The sequence below is a fragment of the Triticum dicoccoides genome, chromosome 2B, assembly GCF_002162155.2.
Source record: "Triticum dicoccoides isolate Atlit2015 ecotype Zavitan chromosome 2B, WEW_v2.0, whole genome shotgun sequence".
In the NCBI taxonomy this organism is placed as follows: domain Eukaryota; kingdom Viridiplantae; phylum Streptophyta; class Magnoliopsida; order Poales; family Poaceae; genus Triticum; species Triticum dicoccoides.
The window spans coordinates 9,962,891-9,982,760 of NC_041383.1; the positions used below are offsets into that span (position 1 = coordinate 9,962,891).

Here is a 19,870-nt window from a genome sequence, read left to right on the forward strand (position 1 = left end):
GGGACAACATTGTGTGTTGTCACATACTAAAAGTGATGGACATGAACGCTGTGACACGGATGCCCCGCCATTTCATAAGGCGACGATGGACTTGGGACGCTGACGACGCGTTGGCGCCGCAGACAACACACGCGGTTCTGGCTGTGCATGACGATAGACCTGAGTCAACCATGGAAGCCGTGAGGCACGTAGTGCTGACAAAGAACTATGCTGAGCTAATTGATGAAGCGTGCAAAAGTGATGAGACAGCAAGAGTCGCAGAAAAACACAGGAAGGCGCTGAAAAGAGAGCTTGATGAGATCAAGAATAGGAAAGCTGAGGAAGCCTTACACCGGTTCCCCCGCACATCAAGTGTGCCTTCATCGACAGGGCCATCGTCTGAAAACTCGGACATAGGATCTGGAACAGCAAGCACACAAACGCAGGTCAGGAACCCACCCCGTTCCATCACAAAGGGTCGCCCGAGAGAGATAAGGTACAAGTCAGGATTGGAGATTCAAGCAAAACACAAGAAAACGAAGAAAGCGGCAGGCAATCCATGAGCAGAAATTGGGGCATTGCGTCATGGTCCTTGTGGACATTTTGTTTTGTACCCTATACGATGAGATTTTTTGTTTTTAAAATTGGGAGAATAACTACTGAGGAACATCAAAAAAGGAAAGGAACAAAATTCATTGACTGTAGAAATGCAGTTGCCATGTTATGGGTGCTTAATCTGCCATGTTATGTGTATTAAATCTGCCATGTTATGTGTATTAAATCTGCCATGTTGTGTGTACTAAAAATATGCCATGCTATTTTATACTAAAAATATGCCATGCTACTTTGTACTAAATATGCCATGCTAGTTGTACTGGAGCTGCCATGTTAGTTGTACTGGATCTGCCATGTTAGTTGTACTGTATCTACCATGTCAAGTATGCTTGATCTTCCATGTTGTTTGAACTGTAATTGCCATGTTAGCTGTGCTTAAAATATGCCATGGTATTTGAAATGACTGTGCATGACATATATTTCCATGACAAATACCACACGGTTTAGAGAAACATAGTGCGTTGTGGGCAATGTATGGAAAATCAAGTTGGACAAAGGCGGAACGTGCATAAATCGCAGCCAGGGTTGTGGCTGCATGATCAACCCTGCCCCCCATGCTAGCCGGTGATACCCCACGTATGTTGAACTACATTTGCCATCTGTTTTAAAACATCATAGACGCAATCAAAAACAACAAAAACTGGTGCTGTGTGCGATGAAACCATTGTAATAATGATAAAACATAAAAACATATGTGCATTAACGCCTAAAAATAGGTTCACGTCCACACATATATTACAGAACTACTAAAAATGTCGCTCACACTCCACCACTACATAGTGGCATACGCTGGGTTGCAGTCGTAACATAGCACACAAACATAGTTTTCGACAATAACAAGATAGATAAGTACCTTACATTCCTCAGCAACAGAATGTAAGGTATGCGTCCGGTGTCTAACACCACATGATCACTTGTACTTCTTGTTGATTTTCTTGACAGCTTCCTCCACGAACTCACGTGCTCCAGACCGCTTGTTGAAATCTTCGTTCGTCAATCAGTTCCACGTGTGTATTTTCCGGAGCTCAACAATCGTTGCAGCTGTGATGGCGGGGACGATTCTGCCTTCCCACTTTGCAAAGTATTCCAGCACGTGAAAGCCGCAGTCCGTACTGCACGAGAAAAAGACTCAGATGAACACGCAAAAAAGGACAGACATAGCAAAACATAGACTTCAATTCACATGTGGCAACAAAAAAGAGGGGTTGCATTGATGTAAACGGCACATAAAAGGAGGGGAAAAAGAAATTACGTTTTCCCTTGCTTCACAGTCGCCACATACTCAATCGGGAAATGTCTGATCTGGACCTTTGAATTTTCGTAGTGACGGTTCCATGTCTCTTTGAGGTTGTTGATGAAGAATTCAGCATGCGTAGTAAGATCTGAATCAGCTCCTGAACGGATTGAATCAAGCACCTCGAAGCGTTGGTTCTTCAGGTCCAGACAGATCGCGTAGTGGTGACCACACTTGTCGTGTTGGGCATGTGGTGCAAGCTCCTGGAACATGGGGAACATGACCTGCATTTAAAAAGTGAAGAAATGAGAAGCAGAGTTCACATAAAAAGAACAGCAGAGGGACAAAAAAATTAGAATCATGTAGGATGTTTTTTGGTTATGGGTGGGGGTAGTTGAAGGAAAGTTGCCGTCCATGTATGTACAAGATTTGCCGTGCATTTTGCAAAATCAAAAATTGCCACGTGGTTCTCACGGGGAATGCACAAAACAAAAAGAAGAAAAATGTGCATGGCAACTGTTGCCACATGAAAAACATCTGACACACAATCACAAAGTGCAGAAGATGGCAAAAACCACACCATGTGAAAAAATAGTGCAGACAGGGGAGGAGTACTCACATATTTCTTCAGTGTTAGCTTGAATTCACCGTGCTGAGCGAAATTCTTCCTCAGAATTTTGTGGTGGAAGTCACCATCCCATATTTTGCATGTCACGCTGTAATGCATGATGACCTTGTCGGCACACATATCGATGTGATTGTTGATGTAGTCGATCCCGCATGCAATCATATTCGTCGACATTTTGTCGTTTGGCCTCACGGACTCGGCGAGATCACCCAGGTCGACGTACGTCGCTCCGCATTGAATGACTTTGGTTCTGTCCAAACATGAGCTGTATGAAAACGACATAACACGGAAGAATCATGCCTGCTAAGTAAAAAGATATATGAAAGAACTAAAATGTAAGCGCATCATGTATAGGGAGTACAAAGAGAAAAGATGAAAATGTTAAAAAAAGAACAAAGCAAAATGAGTGATTATAGGATGTGGTCATTTACGCTTTCAACTCCTTCATATGCTTGCTGCTGGCCCTCGCATTTCCAAACCGCTTGATGATGTCGTACAGCTGGGTCTGTTCCTTAGTGGCCCTGAATTCAGGCTCGTAGTCTTCCGCGGGAGGTGCGTGAACTACCCTCTGCTGTCTCACAGAACCAGGGGTCGCGCTTCTGATGGTATCCTCAGTTGCCGTCTCTGCAGTCAAGTTGGAACTTGATTGCCCTTGCCCTCGCGATGTCCTCCTCTGCAATGCTGCCTCCTCAATCTTGCGGTAAGCTTCGTCAAGTGACGATGAAATTTCCTCAGGGGTGCCTGCAATGATTCAAAAATAAAAAATAAAAAAGTGTGTTAGGATAAGGAGAAAGTCAGAAAACATATGGATTGTGAGGAAATAGGGTGTATGATGTGAGATGTAGGTAGAAAAAAGTGGGGAAATTGCCATGTGTGGTGCAACTACAGTTGTGATGAAAAGTGGGGAAAAGTGGGGAAATACGGTGGCCATGTCATCGCAACTGCAGTTGCCATGCAGTTGTGATGAATTACCGTTCAGATGGCCTGTGTTTGCCATGTCACATCAAATGCAGTTGCCATGTTGTGTCAACTCCACTTTCCATGTGATTACCGTATAGAAAAAATGCAGAATGGTAACAAAAAAAATGCAGGTGACATGGTGTGGCAAATCCAGTTGCCATATGTAATGCACTATAGTTGCCATGTGTCAGCAAATACAGTTGCCATGATGAATCAACTTCAGTTGCCATGTGTTTACCCAAATGTCAAAATGCAGCATGGCAACAACCAAAAAAAATGTAGGCCATGGTGCATCAAAATCAACTTGCCATGTCATCACACCGCAGTTGCCACCGCAAGTGAGAACACCCCGAAAAGAATATGATTGGGACAAAATTAAAACTACAAAATATGTAGACACGAAAATTGTAAGGACATGACAAGTGTACCTTGCACAATTGGCTCCGCGAACTTGACAGCCTTCCTGCCCTCGACCATTGGCTGCGCCATCATTGCAGCCGTGCCTCCTGGAAAAGCAAAGGAAACTGGCATAGGATCATGCACCACCGCTTGGTCTTGACTTATGCCAAGGCTGAAGCTCGGTGGGTTAAATGCCATTGGGTGCCTCTCATTCCTACTGGCCGGACCACGAACGATTTGCGGGGCAGAATCCAATGGTGAAAGATCAACAAACATATCTGAATCGGCCGCTATAGAATGTTCGGGCTTGTTTGCAGGCGGGGCGTCTTGTCAGCGGTATCAGCAGCAGCTTTCATGGCAATCTTCTTGTTTGGACTGTAGGGGACACCAACATTGACTGGCAGCTTGGAAGTGCGCAGATTTATGTTGGAGATTTCCACTGCGGGTAAAGGCGCAGTCTGCTCCGGCCGTTCACCTACGTCACTCGTGCCAGCCTTGACAACTGCATTAGTTGTGCTCCGGTCTTGCGGGTTCTCCATCACATTGCTTTGGGCGGTTGGCGGGAACAGTGTGGATGCAGGAACATACCCAGACTCATCTCTCCTACTCCTAGATACAGCCGGTGCACTGGGTACGACTGTTGGTTGCTTACGGGGGTTGCAACGCCTAGGTGGAAGACTAGCACGCGCCACGGTAACCTTAGCAGTATCTGCACCGACAGGGGCTGGAGCTGTTGTGCCAGGACTCTCACCTGTAGATGGCATATCCTTATGAACTGCCGCCTCAGCGGCTTCTGTCGTGGACACAGGTGTGCCATCACGCACGCGCTTGGAGTCAGTGTCAGAAGAGCGGGAATCTTCCTTGCCTATGTTCGTCTCGGGAGCGTCCACTTCAACACTTGCTGATGGGGTGGCGTGGCTCACTGCGGCATCCTTCATTGCCAGAAGAGTTGGCAATATTTCAGTTGTCCTAGCAGATATGGACTCATCACTCTCCGATGTACGGATGCCTGTTGTTCTAGCCTGGGCATCCGCAGCCGGCGGAGATGGTCGGCCACTTGCATCAGGGTTGGTGGGAGCAGTCATCGGTGCAGCAGCAGTATTGTCGCCGGGTGCCTCATGTACATTTGAGTTACCCCCCGTTGACAACTTTGAATGTAGTCGTTCAAGCGGATCATTGATACTATGCTTGGCCCCGCTCGTAGTAGTCTTGTTCACCCTGCAAAAAGAAAAAAAAACACATGAGAAAGGTTTGAAAAAAATGAGCAAAAATATGTTTTGCAAAATGGTAGAAACCTTAAAGTGAATGAAAAACAAGTGGAAAGTTGGTAGTTGCCATGTAATGGGAACTTGAGTTGCCATGTGTCATGGTTAGCAGTTGCCATTTAGCAGTAGTTGCCATGTTAGCAAAATTGAAGAATGAAAAACAGATGTATGTTCTGTCAGGAATGCAATTTGAAAACTGTGTATGGGATGAGCTCACAAAGCCATAGGTAAAAAATGGCAGTTGCCATTAGGTAGAGGGTTAGATGCCAGTTGCACTAGATGCCAGTTGCCATGTAAAGACCAAAAATGAGTTGCCGTAAACTAAAAAAAATGAAGAAAAAAATCATTTGGGGGAAGAGAGGTTGCCGCATGGGTGACGGTGACAGAAGATCATGTGACAAAACTGAACAAAATAGCATTGGAAAATTGAAGGAAAAAAAACAATATGAAAATGAAAGCACATGGATTAACATAGTTCTTGACTGGCTTCCTCATGTCTGGCAACACAACAGGATCCCCGGTGTTGGTCGTCGTCGTACGAGGAGACGACCTGGTGGAAGGGGTGTCACCAGCAATGGGGGCACCTTTGTTCAAGCGAGCAGAAGCACGGGTTGGCGTTGGCGCCTGTTTCTTCGTAACTGCTCGTCCACCAGCGGTCGGCTCGCTGCAAATAACAGATGGAGGAAAAAAGGCAAGGTGGCAAATGTCAGACAACAAACCCGTTGCCGCGCTTGACAACAAAAAAGTGCAAAGAAAAATGGATGAGATTGTTCCAAGAAAATAGACACAGCGGAAAACTAAAATTGAAAGTCGAACCTCCTCCTGGCAGCTACGGGATCCGTCTTAGACTTCTTGCCATGAGAACCCTGCCCAACATCATCTGGAGCCCTCCCCCTCCTTGATGGCAACACCCCCTGGCCTCTCGCAGCCGTCTGTTCTTTCACTTTCTTCGGTGGGGGGGGGGGCATCTGTTGCATCCTTGCCCCTGTTGCCGCCTCTGCGAACTTCAGCTTGTTCATCGTCATCCGTGTCCTGATGCACATTGTCCGTGTCGTCGTCGTCATCCTTGCTGAGGCCAGCGTCTCCATCTACATCATCTTGTGTGTCGCCGGGCTCTTGGGAACTGTTGTAGTCGTACCGGCCACGACAACCGGTTGGCCGATGTGTACGTTCTGGGACAAATGAAGTGAACTGCCTCGCAACCGCGTCGCTGTCAGAGGCACTGAGGGACGTCCATCCCTCAACCAACTTCCCGAGCAATCCGGTCATTCCGGAAGCAAACTGCCCAATTAGATGCTCAACTGGTGCCCTCGCTTGTCCACGAAAACAAGAAGCATCAACAACAACCCGTATTGAAGTCACTTCCGCAACATCAACATGTAATCCACAGCAAACCATGGATGTAGACATTTTGATTACATCAGAAGGGCAAGACGGAGCTGAGTGCACGTCCATCCACTTTCCAAATTTTTGAGACCCCCCAAACACGCTGTAGTCTATAGCATGCTTGGCCATCAGCTATGAACAACAAAAAGAGAAATTGTAAGCATGCCTTATGAACCACGGACGGTTGCGTCATGTCAAATTTATAAGCATGCCGTGTGAAAAAGACATAAACAAAAACTAACCTGTAGTTTTCCATACGTGCCATCAGTTGCCCTGTCTGCGGCAAGCACAGCCTTGACAGCGCTGATGGTCCATGCAGAAACAGCAAACTTGTGCGTAGGCGGCGGGCCTCCTACCCCAGTGAAATCCACGGTGGACAGATCAAGACAGTTGACATACATGAGCTGATTTAAAATAATTTTGCAAAGAAAAGAAAATATCAGTTGCCATCATGGGTAATTTGTAGTTCAAAAAAAAAGAGCAGGATAATGTATGATCCAACGATAATATGTATGTGTTAGTTGCCATCAAAGTGTGATGGCAGTTGCCATCCTACTGTGATGGCAGTTGCCATGCTAATATGAAGGCAGTTGCCACATTGTCAGTATGACAGTTGCCACGTTGTCATTATGGCAGTTGCCACATTGTCACTATGGCAGTTGCCATCTTGTTATGACCAGATTGTCATGCATGAATAAAAGTGCATTATAAACAAAGAGTTCACACAGAGATCTGGTAAAAATAAATACCATTAAATGCAGGCGACAACCCTTCTGGTACATCTTGTTTTTCAAAGCATCATGGAGAAAGTCGGCAATAAACTTACACCAGTTCATATTCTTCACATTTTTCAGATTCACCTGCACCACACAAAATTTCAGGGCAAAAAAGTTTGCCGCGTCAGAAATCAAACGGAAGAAACGCAACGAAAACACTGGCAGTAGTAAGCATGGATCATTCACAAGGATGGGGAAACATTTGTTGCTTGGGCGAAGAGAAGTGGTCGGCGCAAAAACAGCTGAGATGAGGTACATGAGTAGCTTCATCTTGAAAACTTCTCCGTGCGTCGTCATGGCCTGCAGAGAATGTGCCAGTACAGACGTGTTCGGCATGGACTCCAACCCAGGAAACAAACGGGCGAACAGCTCTTCCTCGATCTCATTATTAACCTCGTACGGGACTTTGATATGTCCATGAGGCACACCCAAAGTGCAGAACACGGATTCCTCATTCAATGAAAGTCTTCCCCGTCCCGGGATCACGAATTCCCTGGAGGCGGGATCGTATATCTCACCAAGCCAGTCGCATACAGGGTTGACAAGGTTCGTGCACCGGACATCCATCAGAACCTGCATACCCATCTCAGCAGCAGCTCCCTTTTGATCGTCAGTGAATTTGTCAATCAACACAGTCAGACGTTCCTGGGAGGCTCTGTTGCGAATACGTTTCTTTTTTTGCGAAAAACAGACATAAAAGTGTTGAGCTGTTGCCATGTTTTTGCAATGTCATGAAAATTTAGTTCATGATGGACGACTGCAAAAAGATCTAGGTGCCAACAAATAACATAAATCAGGAGGAGGGGGGCGGGTGTGCGGACAGTTACCTCATCGCCCTCTTTTCTCCGTCCAGTTGCCCGGTTACGTTGAGGTGGATCCATGAAATCGTCGTCATCACTTTGATGATCGCCATGAGCCATTCTGCTGATGTAGGAACAGACCAAATTGTTAAGGGCGAAAATGTAAATGCAATGGGTAAGCAATTGCCACCTAACAGAAAAATGTCAACTATTTGAATGCAAATGTGGTTGCCATATTATGCAGTCAGTTTGCCACACTGTCATATCTGTATTGTGGCAAACAGACATTGTGTTCACATACTATATTGCAACATGATTGTACAAAATCCAAGTGGCAAACACGCCCACTCAATGTGCACATTACTTCCGTCCAGTGTTACCGATTGTGGCAACTATCAAAGTATGGAAACTGTCACAAATAATTCAGAAAAAAAAACAAGTCTCACAAATGAAAAAGAATGTTTGTGGTTACTATCATGTAAATTCAGCAAAAAATCCGTTTGCCTCGTTCAAGAGCGTGTGTGTGGCAACTATCTCATTCATTCAGTAAAATTTAGTTGCCCCCCTGTGTGTGAGCTTGAACACATTTGTGGCAACTATGACAGTCAGTTTCAGAAAATATGTTGCCGCAAAAGAGAACACATTTGTGGCAACTGCCACATTTGTTCAGGTAGTTTAGTTGCCACACATTTGTTCACGTTCAGTCATACTGCCATAGTTGCCACATTCAGAAAGCATATTTTTCTGGTTACTTATCATACAAGTTCAGCAGAATTAAGTTTGCCACATGGGAAGAGCATGCGTGTGGCAACTGTCACAGAAGTTCAATGAAATTAGTTGCCCTTATGTGAAAGCTTGAGTGTGGCAACTATGACAGTCATTTTCGGAAATCTGTTGCCACAGAGGCGAACACGTTTGTGGAAACTACCACATTTCTTCAGGTAGTTTAGTTGCCACACATTTGTTCACGTTCATTCATACTGCCAATTTCGCCACATTCTGCAGTTTCAAACCCAAAACTAAACTAGATCTAGGTTTCAATGGCAACTACTTCAACCTCAAAATCACCCTTACAATTCTCGCGCGAAATGGCTGCAACCCCAAATTTCGAACCAATGCGCACCAAAACAACCCGGCGGACAACTCTCAAATCCAAATGCAAGACTAATGCGTGCCTCCGAGCAGGCATAACCTCACCGACGATGCTGCCGCAGCGGCGGCGACGAAACTGCCCACTCCCACCAAGCAACGGCAGGCACACAACTACGGCGCACCGCCGCAGCGGCGGGAACGCCGGCGCACCGCCGAATCGCCGGAATCTCTAGGAATCGGATCTAGAAATCGAACAGGGAGGAAAAAGGGGAACAAAATCAGGGAGGGGATGCGAGAGATGAAGCGAGCATTACCTTTGACCCGCACGCGTTCCGGCGACGCCGCTCCGCTCCGGCGAGCACCACCGACGGTCGCGAACACCGTCGACTGTTCCGCCTCCGCCGTTGCCTTCTCCCCTCGCCTTCTCCTCCAGTGGTTTGAAGTGCGAGTGGGTTGTGCCAGTAAATGCGACGCGGGGGTGAGTGAATGGAACCGTGAGGGAGAGGGTGGAGGGGTGTGCGACGTGTTTGACGTCAACCGCGGTCGGAACGTGGCGTGCAGGCGCATGGCAGTTCCACCGCACGCCTCTCAGTGGCAACCGCTGACCGCGGGATGGCAACCACCGTGCGGGCGAACCCACTCGCACACCGCACACGAGAATCGTCCTACGTGGCGCCGAAAACCAGCCCTTTTGCTCCAAGATTCGTGCGTACCGAAACCAGCGGCGATGCTTGCGTGTGAACGGAGTGGTGAACGCCCACACGTGTGGGCGTTAACATTTTCGAAGAAATTTTTTTACGCAATGGTGAGTGCCTCACATATGTGCTTAACCGAAAGCATGCTGGAGATGGCCGATGCTTATTCTAGAGCCGCCAGAGATGGTCGCACCACATCTGGTCACTGCCACAACGTGTGGCATGCCTGCGACGAGGGCGAAGATGTCCATTGCATGAGATGGCAAGCGGAGATGGCCGCTGCCTCTGCTACCTATTCCTGGCTCACTCCGGTGGGTATCTGGGGGCTGTCCGACGTCGTGGTTCAGACGGGCTTCTTGATGGCAAGGGGAAGCTGGAGAGCGAGAAAAAGGGAGATGGAGCCGACGGCAGAAAGATAGAGAGGGAGAAGGCGATAAGAGAGAGGGAGCGTGAGGAAGAGGCCACGAGCTGTTCGATCTAGGAGCGGTGGATTCCGCAAATTGATGCGACATCATCGATCCACGCCAGTCACTCCAAACCAATCTTGATGAAGTAGGAGATCACATATTTCTTGGCTTTGCTGAGGGCCTTTCAGAAATAAATCGGCAAACTCCACCGATGGTGAAGGAGGTGTGTCGACCCGTCAGTGTTATCAACATCAGCATCAAGGAGATGTGGGCCGACTCCACCGATGGTGGCCACGCATAGGATGCCAAGGAATCGACGTGAGAATGCCCATCGCGGTGGGTGTAGGGACGCTGAGCATGACGATGACCTGTTGGTGCAGCTGCAAAAGATGTAAGGCAGCTGTGGGAAACAAGTAGGGATAAGGTGAAGTCTTTTTATATACAGGCACAATTGTGGAGGTGCTTAGACTTCACGGGAGCCTTCGAGAGATTTAGGGAATCACGTAGAAATTGTGGCAAAAACCGAGTCCGTGCACGATCGGATCAAATGAAGATGTGTCAACAAAAGAGAGAAACACAAAACCCGAGAGCACTACATATACACATAAACAATGCAACAACCAGATCGCTGGACACAAAAACCATTAACAAACCATCATGTAAAACTATAAATGAACCGAACGTAAAAGGGAACATCTGTCAATCTGTTAGAAATCAAGTAGACACTAAAATTCCTAGGGAGGGGCTATCTTAGCCGGTATACTTATTAAAGGTGGTGTCCATCTGAATGAATAAACATGTTCGATCTAGATGTAAATCGCCCAGGGGGGGAAATGGGAAAAAAGCTGAAGCTAATTTGAGCTCTAATTATTTTTTTTCCACGCATCTCAGATGTTATCTCAGTGTGAGAATTTGCACAAACCTGGAAGGCTCTCTTGTCTTCGATGTGTAAAAATTCTATCTATATTTTTGTTTCTAAAAAAACTCTTCATATATGAAAATAATGTAAATAGGTATTTATTGTATGCACAAATTTTTTTTTGGTGTTTGCATTTTTCTCCAAACACTGTTGATTCGGAGCGCTGTGCGCACCCATCACATTCAGTTATTGTTCTCCTGCGATTACTGTTCACATAAAATTACCACTTATGATCAATTATTATGGGCACAATTACTTTTCATGAGTATTGTTTACTTGAGGTCACGGGTCAAAGCTACCATGTGTCAACCAGAAATGAGTTGTCCCATAACCCTGCAAATGCATAGCATGGGAGCTAGCTCCGCCGCTTTAATTGTTTCTATATATATATAATACTTGCCCCCTTCTTCTTCTTCATCGGTCCACCCATCTTACAGACCAAAGAATTCCTCCCTCTCCTCCATCTCACGCAGAAGTGAGTACTCGCTCCTCGTTTGTTCTTGCCTGGATCGTTTTAATCTTTTTCTTTGCTTTCTCAAATGATGACAACCTGTATTAGATTTATTATTTGCCGTGCATGACTACTGACTCCGAACAATGCTCATGCTTTTTTTCCGGCAAAGTCATAACAATGCTCATACATGGTGTATTTTCTCCCAGGAAATTCTATTTCTAGCTAGGCTCCTGGACGACCATGGGAAGCACCACCCTACCATCGGTGGGTGAGATCCGGCGTTTGCAGCGCGCGGAGGGGCCTGCAGCCATCCTCGCCGTCGGCACGGCAAACCCGCCCAACTGCGTTTCCCAGGAGGAGTACCCCGACTACTACTTCCGCATCACCAAGAGCCAACACCTCACAGACCTCAAACAAAAACTCAAGTCCTTCTGTAAGCAGAAGGGAAATTATATATAGATGCAAATATTGGGTTCACTTCATACCTGACGATGATGTGGACAAACTTGTTTTCTACGATGATCAGGCCAGATGACCTCAACGGAGAAGCGCTACTTCCACCACACGGAAGAGCTTCTGGAAGACCACCCCAATTTCTTCTGCCGCGGCATACCGTCCCTAGACGCCCGGCTGGAAATCGCTGCTGCTGCTGCCCCGGAGCTGGCGGCGTCAGCAGCAGCCAAGGCCATAGCGAAGTGGGGCCGTCAGGCCACCGACATCACCCACCTCGTCGTCGGCACCAACTCTGGTGCGCAAGCCCCGGCCGTCGACCTCCGCCTGGCCTCTCTGCTCGGCCTGCGCGCGTCCGTCTGCAGGACGATGCTCAACCTCAACGGCTGCTCCGCCGGTGCCGCCTCGCTCCGTCTCGCCAAGGACCTGGCCGAGAACAACCGCGGCGCGCGCGTGCTGGTGGCCTGCGTCGAGCTCACCGTCGTCGCCTTCCACGGGCCCGAGGAGGCGTACCCACACAAGCTCATCAGCCAGGCTGTCTTTGGCGACGGTGCGGGCGCGGTCATTGTCGGAGCTGACGCCGTGCACCCCATCGAGCGCCCGCTCTTCGAGATGGTGTCGGCCTCACAGACCACGATACCAGCAACCGACGGCGTGCTCACCATGCAGCTCACGGAAGCCGGCCTCGACGGCCACATCTTCACCAAGGAGCTAATTCCTCTAGCAGCGCAGCACATCGAGCAGTGTCTCATGGACGCGTTCCAGCAGCTTGGAATAATGAACGGGGGCACGAACTGGAACGATCTCTTCTTTGTGGTGCACCCTGGCACCCATGGAATAATGGACCACATCCAACGGGCTCTCCGGCTAGATCCTGGGAAGCTGGCCGCTAGCCGGACTGTGCTGAGTGAGTACGGGAACATGCTTGGTGCCACACTGATCTTCGTGCTCGACGAGCAACGGCGGCAGATGGAGGAGGACGGAGAGACGGGTGAGTGGGGTGTGATGATGGGATTTGGACCAGGGTTCACAGTTGAGACCATGCTGCTACATGCGGTGGCCAGAAACCTGCACAACAAAAATTGACACTCTATCAATTAATAAGCTACTTCTGTCATACTATATACTTCCAAACTAAAATAAGCAAGTTGAATTGTAAACACTCACATCATAAGACCACGCGCAAGGGAAGATCAGAAAAACTTCCCCACATGCATCCTAGCTACTACTACGGGATACTTACCCCACATGTCTCATATACTAGCATGTGATATTATATATACTACTTTATAATTATAAGTATGTTCACATATTATATAAATCATATGTCAAAGTGAGTTAGAAGAAAAAACTTGCAAGTTGGCCCTTTGTTTTTATTATATTTGTGAAATAAGTATATATTTGTACGTAAAAACAAGCATTTTAAAAAATATGATGCATACTACCTAAACATTCGTATATACTACATATGACGCACACATACTCTCTGCTACTTGTGAACTGCGTTGGGTTTTTCCCCGAAAAAAGGGAGATGCGGTATAGTGGAGATCAGTATTTCCCTCAGTGGGAACCAAGGTTATCGAACAAATAGGAGAACTAAGCAAATTCTCTTCGATAACACCTACACAGCAAATATTTGCACCAAACGCGAGCAAGAGAGTTGTCAATCCCCTTGAACTCGTTATGTGCAAGGATTAATTCCGATAGTGATAAATAGATAAATTATAAAACAAAATAAAAGTAAATAAATTACAACAAAGTATTTTTGCTTTTACCAATCTGATAAAAGAAGACACGGGGGCCATAACTTTTAGTACAGGTTTCTCTCTCGAACACACAACATACGGTGGGTAAACAGATTATTGTTGGACAATTGATAAAAACACACATAGTAATAACGTTATTCATGGCAATGATCATGTATATAGGCATTATGTCTGAGACAAGTAGACCGACTCCTGCCTGCATCCACTACTATTACTCCACCAGTCGACTGTTATCCAACATGCATCTATGGTATTAAACTCATGACAAACAAAATAACAGTTTAAGTAAGATGACATGATGTAGACAAAGTAAACCCAATCAATATGAATAAACCCCGTCGGTTTATTCTTAATGGCTACAATACAAATACGCGCCTCGCTACCCCTTTTGTCACGAGGTGAAGACACCGCAAGGTTGAACCCATCACAAATCATCACTCCCACTAAAGATTAATCAATCTAGGTGGCCAAACCAACCGGATAGATAGGTGAGAAATACAAAACTATAACAATCAAGCATAATAAAATTCAGAAAAAACTCAATTACTTTCAATGAATAATCTGATCATAAACCAACAATTTATCCGATCCCAACATACACACCGCAAAATAAGATTATATCGGATAGAACTCCAAGAAGATCAAAGAACATGGAATTGAAGATCAAAACAGAGAAGAAGACATCTAGTTACTAGCTATGAACCCGTATGTCTGTGGTGAACTACTCACACATCATCGGAAGGTAGAAAGAATGATGTAGAAGCCCTCCGTGATTGATTCCCTCTCCAGCAAAATACCGGAAAAAGGCCTTTAGATGGGACCGCAGAAGAAAAGAAGTTTGCGGCAGCGGAAAAAGTGTTTCCGGTGTTTCCTTGTTGGTTTTGGAAGTATTTACGAATTTATAGAGGTGGAATTAGGTCAAACAGAGATATGTGGGAGTCACGAGCTCAGGGTGCGCGTCCGGTGAGGTCGTGGCTCTCCGTAAGTCTTCCGGCCTCCTCCCAAACCTTTTAGGGTCTTCTCAAAAAATAATTTTATAATGGTATCTACGGAATCTAAAATAGTAGTTTGAATATAGTCGAGTCTCCAATTGATACCATTGGTAGAGATTTTGACACTGCCATCTGCGTATATGATGATAAGATTAGGCGGAGATTAATGTTGGTCGCCCCAAAAGGGCGGCGGATGATAGTAGACATTAAAAATTAGTCGGCATAATGATATCTTGGCAATGGTCCGTGCCGATCGATCATCATACAACCAAAAGGAAGGTAGATGCTATTACAAATGCACGGTGTTGTAGTTGTTTGTACTAAGTTCTAATTACTCCTGCTTCGAAAGAGTTTGACGCCATGATGACGTGAGTACATGGATGTAGCAAGCTAGATAGTCGTTCAGTTAGTCAATCGTGCTGCCACACCTTCGATAGCCACCGGACACGTTCAGTTTCAGGCCTTCAGCATCTCCTCCACCGTCGTCGAAATCCTGGCCGGCGCTAGAATCCTGTGCAGAGGCAGATCACGGAGTTCAAATACCAGACAGACATCTGAAAACACGGCATCCACCCAGGGGAACGCTTTGGCAAGAAGTCGTCTCGCATCCTGACGAGGGTCAAAATATCGAAAACATGAGTTGTATCAACCTGCAATTTTATTTACTCTCCCCCAGTAAAAGCTTGTATGGAAACTGTACATAAAAAAGGTACTGGTAGGATTTGTTCAACCTATTTGGTTGCTGGACTACTAGTAGGATTTGTGTTGCATGAGACTCATTTTCCTACGTTTTTTTTGCCCTTGGGGCAGCCATGTGCGGCAGTTATTATGATCAGATGATGAACTGTTATTTATATATTAAACAAATGGCTCTGTTCTTTTTCCGAAAAATAAATGTATATTACTCCCTTCGCCTGAAAAAGTTTGTCCCAAATTTGTCTCTCAAATGGATGTATCTAGCACTAATTTTATGCTAGATACACCCGTTTGAGGGAGGGAGTAGTATCTACTGAATCTAAACTAACAGTGTGAATATAGTCGAGTCGCCAATTGATAACATTGGTTGAGATTTTGACACTACCAATTGATAACATCAAAATTAATTGGCATAATGATATCTTGTCAATGCTCCGTACCTATCGATCATCAAACAACCAAAAGGACGGCAGATGATATTAAAAAGGAACGGTGTTGCAGTTGTTTGTTCTAAGTTGTAACAGCTCCAGCTTCGACAGACTTTGACACCATGATGACCTGAGTTCATCGAAGTGGCGAGCTAGATAGTGGTTGAGTTAGTCGGTCATGCTGCCACAGGAGTACACGACAATCCACATGCACATGCACACAAGGACCTACGCTGCTAGCTTGATAGACTCCTGCCCCGTCCGCTCTCAGTACTTGATAGTCTACCTCCACCGTCGTCAAAATCCTGGCCGGCGCTAGACCCCTTGGTCATCTATCACACTTGAAGCAACGGATCTGGTTTGGCAACTACATGTTCGTGTCTTTATAAGAAATGATATGATATCTACTATTCTTGTAACCATAAAAGGACGGCAGATGATACTACATGTCATAATTAATATCCCTGATATCCCTGAATGCTTGGGCTCAGCTACCGGCGTTCATTCCAATTATTGTAGATTTGTGTTGACAGACACAATGATGTGATTTATTAATTGAGTAAAATACACTGGAGGTCCTAAAGTATTTCAAGTGTATCAAGTAGGTCCTAAAAGTTTGAAATCGTTCACGCGGGTCCTATATATTTATTTTAGCCATGACTATTAGGACCTACTTGATACACTTGGAATACTTTTACGACCCATGATATACTACTTACAAACATTTAGGACCCGTGGTGAATGATATCAAACTTTTAGAACCTACTTCACACGCTTGGAATACTTTTAGGACCCGCGGTAAATTACTTACAAATATTTAGGACCCGCATCGAATGATTTCAAACATTTATGACCTACTTGCCACACTCGGAAGGCTTTTAGGACTCTTACTCTATTGATTCTTATTTATTTTTTGTTACTAGACAGTGGACGGTGCGCCCCATCAGTGTGGCCGAGTAGCGAGTAGTGTCTCATTTTCGCTGTCAGTTCCTTGTATTTGTGTCAAACTTTGACATAAATATAACAAATAAAATTTAATTTATATGTAAAAATATATATTATGGGAATCAGCTTTTGAATACCTCTCCAATGATATACTTTCTTGTAGCATATATAAATCATAGTTTGTTATATAGGTGGTCAAAATTTGACCAAAATATGAGGTGGCTAATAAACTTGGATGCAGGACGTCGATAATTTTTTGTCTCCGTTCAATACAGTAAAAGCTTCGCCCTGCATGGCAGCTGTTGTTTTTTACTATTAACTAGTATAGTGGCCCGCTCGATGCGCGTGCTACGATTTAAAAAATGTAATTTACATAGTCAATATATTAGGTCTCTATGTTAAGAATATGTTCTCTTTTGCCTAAAGAAAAATTGGGGCCAAATCTGGTGACATTTACAAAATGATTCTTTTTCGTCAGCATAACTTCGTCTTAGATATATTCGCTTCTCGGGTTGTAATTTGAATATATATGTTTCACATGAATCATGTACGTACATGTTATGCATATTAAGTATATTTCTTCATTATTGAATCCATTGCGCAATTAATGTTTATTTATTTTTTTGGTCTCTCTAGCATGTTGTTGTATTTTCAGATTTTTTTTTCTTCAAGCACATAATAAGTATTTGTTATTGTTTTTGTAGGCATAGGTAAATTTCATAGGAAGTATGTAGAATTACACATTTACTTATTAATTATCGATGTGTGTACAATTAATATTGCAAATTTTGTATATAGAGAAATAAAAAATTATGTTTATTGATATGCATTTCAATAATCCATCTGGCCTTAACCTCTACACAACGAGATCTTATGGTAAAACAATTGTTCTAGCAGAAATACAATCAGGGGCACTAAAGTTGTTAAGTTTGTATGGCTCCATCAGATTTTTACTTGTTTTGTCAGTGTTTGAATGCTCATCTTAATTCTTATCTCAAGATATGCCATTTAGATTATTTTTGTGGAAACACATATATGGATTTGTGTTGTATCGGTAACTCATGAGCTTTTCATATTGGCGCACTAGAGAATTTGTGATGGTTGTTTCTATATGCTGTCATCCAAAAGCATTGTAGAATCTCATTCTAGAATACAGAGGTGCCAACAGGTAGACATATTATAATAGAATTTCAGTTTTAAATGAATTTCCAATGTCTTTCAAAGCATTATGAATCTCATAGGATATTTTGAACTATATGAAGATGCCAGCATGTACAGGTATTAGGAAACACTCACATGTTGGCATTCTGAAAGATCATACTATATTCCGATAAGTCTAAACCGTTGAACTTAAGCAAAATATAAGTTGCATATTGTCATTGTTTCAGCATACATGTGCGGAGAGGAACCTAAATCGTAAAAGCAAGAAATATCTTTTTTTTTTTTTGCGGGGAAAGCAAGAAATATCTGATGACGGTGTCCCGTTCTTTCCACCATCTAATAAGGAAACATAAGGGTCCAAAGACACACATCTAAGGCACTCCATGGATGGAAAAATTGAACTGGCCTCAACATGAGCATAGACAGAAAGCAACAAAGCTGATTAATTGTTCCTATGGAAGGCTAACCACGCTAGCTTGATGATTGATTTACCGCCGGCCGAAAACGCACATATACATAGAACTCAGGCCTGACTCGTATATTAACTCTGCCTACTATAGCACGTCCGTATGTACGTATTAGGAAGCTGACTAATTAATTGCTGGCCGAAAATACATATGGATATGAAACAGCTTGGTCTAGCTAGATGATTGATTGGCCGCCGATCAAAAACAGACATGCACGTAGACATGTCTCACACATGAATTAACTCTTTCATCCTTAGCACATATGTACACGTATGTACGTACTTGTACGCTATAGTTAGCAAGCTAATTGATTTCCTGCCAGCCGGAAGCACACACATGCGAAACTTGATTTCCCTCATGGGATTTCTTCCCGCTCAGAGCATGTTTCGTAGGCAGCTGTCCTTGTACATAATACGTCCGATCAGATGTGCAAGCAATAGACAGAGCTATGATAAGGGTACGGCAATTCATGGGAATACATGTCAGTACCATCGGCAAAGGAAAAACGGAGGCGTGCGCGGCACAGGAAGAGAACTTGATGGTAGATTTCTTTTTGGGAAAGATTGGACAAAGAAAATCTAGGAGAAACTAATGTAGGGCGTATGAGGTTGATGTGTAGTGGACTCTAATTTATTATATATAAAATAAACTAATCTGGGTTTGATGTATCGACGTGGGGTAAGAGAGTTTGAGTTTTTTGAGAGAGACCAGATGAGACATGTTAGCATGTAAAAAAAAAAACTAATGTATGGCACGACTCATGGTAGATTAGGACAATGTTATATATATTACGTATATCATTTTTTATGGAATATGTTACACATATCTAACGGTTATATAATTATAATATTAGAAAAGCCACTGGATCCAGGGCTTGTATTTTCTAATGAACATATAATTTTCTATACTAATCTCTTGCTTCTAAGTAACCCATCAAAAAAAAGTAACCCATCAGTTACTTTTCATATATAAATAGATGTGAGAATATTATTATTAATTAATTTGGATTTTTTTCAAGTTCAGTAAGGTAAAGAAGGGAGCTCTTGTTGACACCTTGTTGTCATATCTATGCAACTTTTTAATTACCTATACTTACACTCATAAGATTCTCTAGAAATTCTAGTGTTAATCCCGCCGTTTATATGATGGGACCGAGTTATAACAATGCAGATCCACCAATATAATCCTTGCAATCTAGGAAAAAAAGAACATGCATAAAAAGCCAACCCAGGGTGCATGCATTCCATCATCATGGTCCTAATAAGTGGGAAAAACCCTTTGCATCACTGAAAATGGTACCAACTTTTACCTAAATATACGAAACCTTCCATCCATCGTACTATATACCCCCCCCCC

At 44.3% G+C, this 19,870-nt stretch overlaps 1 protein-coding gene across 1 annotated transcript; it reads left to right on the forward strand.

Moving 5' to 3' along the window:
- The first annotated feature begins 11,830 nt into the window (after window positions 1-11,830).
- On the forward strand, window positions 11,831-13,360 carry LOC119366801 (bisdemethoxycurcumin synthase-like). Its single transcript, XM_037632516.1, has 2 exons — window positions 11,831-12,042; window positions 12,136-13,360. The coding sequence occupies exons 1-2, from the start codon at window positions 11,850-11,852 to the stop codon at window positions 13,143-13,145; spliced, it is 1,203 nt and encodes a 400-aa protein (XP_037488413.1). The 5' UTR covers window positions 11,831-11,849; the 3' UTR covers window positions 13,146-13,360.
- Window positions 13,361-19,870: the final 6,510 nt, after the last annotated feature.